The 7,126-nt window shown below is 27.0% G+C and overlaps 1 protein-coding gene across 3 annotated transcripts; it reads right to left on the reverse strand.

The window, feature by feature from the left end:
• Positions 1-2,790: 2,790 nt before the first annotated feature.
• LOC136998271 (uncharacterized) lies at positions 2,791-6,829 on the reverse strand. Of its 3 annotated transcripts, none has more exons than XM_067350832.1 (2): positions 5,092-6,829; positions 2,791-4,947 (listed from the first exon to the last, which is right to left on the reverse strand). In XM_067350832.1, the coding sequence occupies exons 1-2, from the start codon at positions 6,133-6,135 to the stop codon at positions 4,912-4,914; spliced, it is 1,080 nt and encodes a 359-aa protein (XP_067206933.1). In that variant the 5' UTR covers positions 6,136-6,829; the 3' UTR covers positions 2,791-4,911. The 3 variants fall into 3 exon arrangements, with proteins under 3 accessions (XP_067206933.1, XP_067206935.1, XP_067206934.1); XM_067350834.1 differs by having other exon boundaries at positions 2,791-4,995; positions 5,092-6,823; XM_067350833.1 differs by having other exon boundaries at positions 2,802-4,931; positions 5,092-6,811.
• Positions 6,830-7,126: the final 297 nt, after the last annotated feature.

Raw genomic sequence — 7,126 nt, forward strand, 5'->3', positions numbered from 1 at the left:
GGGACGATTTACACTGTAAGAAACTGTTGCTTAGATTTATAATAATTATTATGGATAATATTGAGACCGACATTTATAGGTGTAAATTTTCACATGTATGTCAATTTACATTTCAAAGATAGAAATTTAATTTTTTACGCTAAAATTTTAAACATTATAAGTATATATATATAACAATTATAAAATTGCTTATCCAATGTTTAAAATTATATATATAAGTCGAAAAACTGGTGTACCTACATATGTTTTACCTAATATTCTTTGTAATCATTTAAATAACTAATTATATTTTTATTACATAAGCTGGTAGAGTTAAAAGTTAGAAGTTATTGCTCGCAATTATTTACATCAGTGCTTGGAATTATCTCAGCATTTCAGCCGATTCTCGCGATTGACGCCTTCTTTTCTCTCCTTCTCTTATATCGCGCGCGTCGCAGCGCTAACAATAAGACCAAAGCCGCCCAGGTCAGGAGCTGCACTACCTAGTTAATGATTAAATTCTTCTCTCTTTGTCATTAAAATTTAAAAAAATTTCTTCAAGCCCCACTGTAGAAACCGTTCTAAAAAGAACGCGTCAGCAATTGTACCTGACGTGGAAATCTATTAAAATATTTCCATAATAAATTTAGAGATAAAAAAAATTATTTTTAATACATTTAAAAAATTTCAATAATAAAAAGAGGTGAATCTATTCATTAATTAATACACAATTATCTTCAGCACGAATTTAGCGACGATTTACACTATAAGATACTGTTGTGCAAATTTATAATTTATATATATATATATATATATATATATATATATATAGAACAATTATAAAATTGCTTATCCAATATTTAAAATTATTTACATTTATATACATATATATATATATATGTCGAAAAACTGGTGCATTTACATATGTTTTATCTAATACGTTTTTGTATATAATATAAATGGCTAATTATAATTTTATTACATAAGCTGGTAAAGTCAAAAGTTAGAATTTAATGCTCGCAATTATTTACATCAGTGCTTGAAATTATCTCAGCAATTCAGTCGACTCTTGTGACGTCTTCTTTCCTCTTTTTACCGCGAGCGCCACAGCGCTAGGACCAGCGCTGCCGAGCGTCAGGAACTGCACTACCCAATTAATGATTAGATTCTTTTTTCTTTATTATTCAAATTTTAAAAATGTTCTCCAGACCTACTGGAAAAACCACTCTAAAAAGAATGCGTCAGCAATTGTATCTGACGTGAAAATCTATTGAAACATTTCGATAATAAATTTAAAAATAAAAATAATTATTTTTAATACATTTTTAAAAATTTAGTAATAAAGTGGGAAGAATCTAATCATTAATTGGATAGTAACGTTCTTGACACTCGGTGGCGCAAATTGAAGCGGCTGCGTCGCGCGCGGCAAGAAGAGAAAAGGAGGCGTCAACTACGAGAATCGGTAGAAATGCTGAGATCATTCCGAGCACTTATTTACATCATATCAAAAAACCACAGACGTTTCGGCCTTAGGATTAGGCCATCTTCAGTGGTATAGAAAATAAACAAACAATTTTTCATTATATGATATCGAAGTTACATCGCCTTTTAGAAATTTTACATTTAATACTATTTAATACATATTTAAGATAGAACTCAAATGTAATTCTTATGATTATATAATTTCTATCGCTGTTTATATTTTCTGATTTTTCGATCTCGAGGTTATAACGTAAAACTGGATTTCTCAGTTTGATTTCTTTATAATTATCTATTCTGATGCCGCTGCTAATTAAAATTGAAACCATATTGACCGCACCAATGTTATCATTGTCTTAATTACATTACGTTTATAAAAAGAGTCAAAAAAGCGTCACTTTATTTACCGTAACGTCTTCATATTTTTACTCATCAAGCCAGTCTTATTTTATAACATTGTATTTACTAATGACGCTAAACAACTAATGTCACTAGTTGCGAAAAATAAGGTGACGCGTTTTGGACAATTTTTAATAAACGTAATATAATTAAAACACACTGAAAACATTTATGCAGTCAATATTGTTTCAATTTTAATTAGCAACGGCATCATAGTAAATGACTACATAAAAATCAAATTAAGAAAGCACAATTTTGCTTTTCAATCTGGAGATCGAAAGATCAGAGAAAATATAAACGATAGAAACTATATAACCATAGAAATTGCGTTTGAGATAAATCTTAAATATATATTAAGTGGTGTTAAATGTAAAATTTTTAAAAGGCATAGCGTTTAGATTTCTAAATCGTTTATCAAAAAATTGTTTGTTTACTTTCCACACTAAAGATGGCCTAAGCCCAAGGCCAAAAAGCCTCGTCTGTGATTTTTCTACATAATGTAAATAATAATTGCGAGCGTTAAATTCTAACTTTCAGCTTTAACAGCTCATGTAATAAAATTATGATTAATATATTGATTTAAAAAGCAATATTTATTAAATAAGTTTATTATAAATTTAAATGATTATTGCCATTTTACACTTGTACTTTTGGTTTTATTCTTAACCGAATTTTAATTTTTATTTCCTGTACGGAGAGATAGTAAAAATATAATTTTATAAAATAACTTAAGTTTTCAATAATATGATAAATTTTAGTATTTAGCCAATAGAACACTCACGTAATTGACATATTCAAAATTTATCAACGTCTATTTTTTATTTAATACCATATTCTATTAATATAATTTTATTATTATTATTTAATTATTATTTTTTTATTTATTTTATACTATTTCGGTTTTATGAAAATACTTTTTTAGTGATTAATTAATTTTATTTAGCAAAATGCTTGAAAAATTTAAATAAAATTTATCATTATTGGAAAAATATTTGGTTTGATGACACAAATGAAGCATATAATTTTCCGAAAATAATTTTATAAATTTGTGTAACGAATTTACCTTAACATGTACTTTAATATCTTCTTTGTGTTATGGTAAAGTTTATCGAATTTTTTTGCAATGCAATCTTTCACGGATCTCTATTAGAAAGCAGGAAACTCCTCTTACCGTTTGAAAATCTTTGTGCAAGAGCAGGGCGTTATTTGACTTTTACTCTGCAGAGACTGCACGATTACATTATCAAATGACCATTAACGTTACGAATCAATATATTAAATCAGGTAGCGTTTGAGTAAATTGAAAAGTTCTATATCGCATTTCTTATACTAGATAATGATAAAATATTTCGCTGAAATCGATTTTTACAAAAAACAACTGTTTGTGTTACTCCAGTGCCAAATGTTACTGATAGAATATGAAGGAAAAAATAACATATATAATTTTTACATTGCAAAACATTTCATATATCGATGAAATTATACTAATTCATTATGTAAGCATAACATTAAAAATTTAGACACAAATACACAATAAAAACTAATTTTTTAAATATTAAATTGCATGCAAAATAAAATTTTACTTTCTTTTAATGTCACTTAAATTTATTTGTGGGTCAAAATTTTTCTTTTAAAAAAAATTAATTTTATTTTCTATGGGCATACTAAGTATTTTTGTATAGAATAATTAAATAAAACGGTTTTTTTTTTCATGCATATGTATTTTAAGTATAACAATAATTATCACATGTCATGTATTAACATCCACATTCAGTCTTATTATAATTATGCTATTATTATACTAAATTACTATAAATTGAAAAATGCGTTATGTCCATATTCAAAATTATGTACCGCAAACTCAACATCATGCAAGCATTTATAGTATTAAGCAAGTAATCTATAAAATTTTACATAAGCTTTTTACATTACTATTTTACATTAATATTAAAATAATAAAATGACGCAATTTTATAGATACTTGTAATACTTTAGAGAATTAATACATTATTTATACATTTGCTTACATTATGCTCTCAATGTGTGTAAGTTTTAGTTTTATGAAGTGTCATGATCGCAGTTTCTATCTTTAATTATAAATAATTATAAATTTTAAAACACAATTAATTTAAATGTCGTTCGAACCGTTTTAATATCTTCAATTATCTGTCAAATTATAATAATTAAAAAAATGTCTTGTTATAATATTTTGTTTTTGCAGATTTTTGATAGCAACAAACATTTGAGAAATCTTGTATGATTATTGAATTTAACTAATAGACGTTAGTTTCTGATTTATTAATGTACAAATGAATAAAAAATTATTAATAAAATAGCCTGATGATACAATAAGCATTTGTCTTGAATATTTTTCAATTTTATAATGAAATCGTCTTACATGCGTTACAGCATGCATTTCGTTTATGACAAATTAATTTTTTTGTTATACTGAAAGCATTATCAATTCGAAAGGCTAAGTATAACTGCAAAAACTGTCATACTCATATTTTACCAATAATTATTATTACATTAATATTATATGTTCGAAAACCTGTAATACTATAATAATAACTAAGGAGTCATAATAAATTTAAATAACCTAAAGTACAATAAATGTCCAGGCTACACGTACGACCAAGGTACACATAAAATTTTAAGAAATAAAAATTAAACTAAAATATTGTGCTGAATAACTTATTAAAAAATTTTGTCTCTGAACCGAAAAGTCGATTGTTAGTTTATAAAATTGTTTTATTTTATGAAACTATAAGCATAGTTTATAAATTTAAGACGGATTACATATAAGCAAAATATATCAAATATATTACAGATATTAAATATAGTTTATAAATTCCAAAAATGAAACTTAGTCTTTCTTATAAAACGTAAATTTATAAACGAATTTATAATTTCATAAACATAAAACGAATTATTGCATGTCAGAGATACATTAGTTTCTGTGCATATTATAAATTGTTTCAATTACCAAAGTCAAGATTGCCTTTTATCGTGGTGCCTGGTTGTCGTGCTACATTGTCAAGATTGCCGTTAGCATCATTCACCTTTGATTATACCTATAAAATTTATAAACTTTTGTTTGTGAAACAAGTTGTCTGGCTATTGTTTGCGTTTGTTCTACTAAAATATAAACGCGATTCGACAAAATGAAATTTAATTATATGCACGTATATAATTGAATTAACAATAATTTCAATAAAACTTTCTGTCACTTACTTTTTTTTTACTTTTTTTCTCCTGTTGGCTTTTTGACGGTCCAGCTATTTCATGCGCTTTTTCCGTGCTTGTTGGTTCTTTCATATGTGTGTTTTCAGTATGATGGTTTAAATTCTTTAAGTCAACATCAATGTCTATTAATTCGGAACAAAAATTACATTCTACTTGAGTAATATTACTCTTTTTACAGTATTTCCACCCCCAACTAACGGTATGGTGAAAATTTGGTGTTCCTGGATGTCTAGTTTCTAGATGATAATATAAGGCATATATAACAGTGCTTATAGACGTGTAACTTGCACACAGACAACATTCTGAATATTCTTCGTTACGATACTTGAAATACATCCGCGGGAATTGATTTCCGTTTTGTTTTTCGTATGCAAAAACTTTTCCATGATGATCCTCTACATGCTTACAAAACTTTGTCAAATTAATGTCGATATAAAATCCTAGAAATTGGCATTCTGGAAATTTGCAATTTACAAAAAAATTCCTATCATCACATGTGTAATTTTTCCATAGATCTTGCACATCTGTGATCTTATTTGGCACATAGATTGAGCCCGTGTCAATTTTTTCCAATTCGCTGGCTTTGTTATGTTTTGATATATGACATTTTATGTTTTCTGTAATATGACAAGGCATACGTATATTGCAATTGTTCAGTGTGCACTTCAACTCAAAAACATCAGTTTGTGTGTAGTATTCTTCTTTAGTCTTGTTCGTTACATATTGTACCACTTCTTGTGTTGGATGTAACATCATGTGACGGGAATAATCTTCTTGCTGAACAGCCCCAGTACAAATTAAACAATATCCCGCCTCGTTGTAATATGTATCCGGTGAATTTTTTACATTTTCCTTTACTCTGGAAGCGAAATGATCATTATGGCACATTCTTAAATGTCTTGTAAAATTATTAAGATTGGCGTAAGTTAAATTTGTTTTGCACGTCTTGCACTTCGCTTTAAATCTCTCTTCGGGAATCTGTTCCAAATAATCCCACACATTGTCTTTAGTTAAGATAATTTCTTCAGACATTGTGTCTGTTTCAACTGACTAAACGCAGATAACTGAATACGAGTCTTACACACAGGAGCCTTTATACCGAAAAGTGTCCGAGAGGACAAAATAAAAAAAGAAATATGATATAGTTTTCTTTTAAATGTAAATATTGATACGTCGGTCAAATCTAACCAATAGATATCGAGAGACGCGGTGACATCTCACGGCCACTTTGCATAGAAGTGGCAATGTGTATGAGACATGTTACAACTGATTCTTTAAACAAATAATTTTTAAATAAATATTATATATTTAATTAATTGTATCTTTAATAATTATTATATCAAAGAAATACTTGTTATGCCGAATATATTGATATTGTGAAAAATTAAACTGATACACTGAAAGAAAAGAAAAATAGTAGTAATCATTACTTATATTGCTTCTTGGCACCAAGAATATTTTTATAGATGTTCTAACTATATGGTTGGTTATTTTTTGGCAATGCAATACGTATAAGGTTATTACATTGCTAACATTATACTAACAATTTCTATAATAATGAGTATCGCGATTATAATTATAATAAAATGCAATAATCTAAATATCGCACAGCTTTCTTTCAGTGTATGTTGGTTGCAGAAATATGCAAGTACGCCTTTATATATATCTATACCTATAAAATTATTTGTTTAAATATTATACAATTTATTTGTATATTCTTAACTTACAACATTAGCAGACAAAAGTGCTTAACTAGCAGCATAACCACTGATCAATTTTCATAATTTACAATGTTATATTATCACTTCTTTGTATTACACTTGCAAGTAATGTTTAAAAAACTTAAATGTATAAAATTGTAATTCAATGTTTTCTCAACAAAAGATTTTTGTATTACGTTTCAATAAATTCGTATTAGACTAGATTTTAAAGGCTGAATTGGAGATTAGACCAATCAAGTAATCTTAATTTTAATTATTTATTTCTGCATTTTGTTCTGAAAAATTAAATTGTAATTTGTTAT

Source organism: Linepithema humile, chromosome 2 (assembly GCF_040581485.1).
Source record: "Linepithema humile isolate Giens D197 chromosome 2, Lhum_UNIL_v1.0, whole genome shotgun sequence".
Lineage (NCBI taxonomy): Eukaryota > Metazoa > Arthropoda > Insecta > Hymenoptera > Formicidae > Linepithema > Linepithema humile.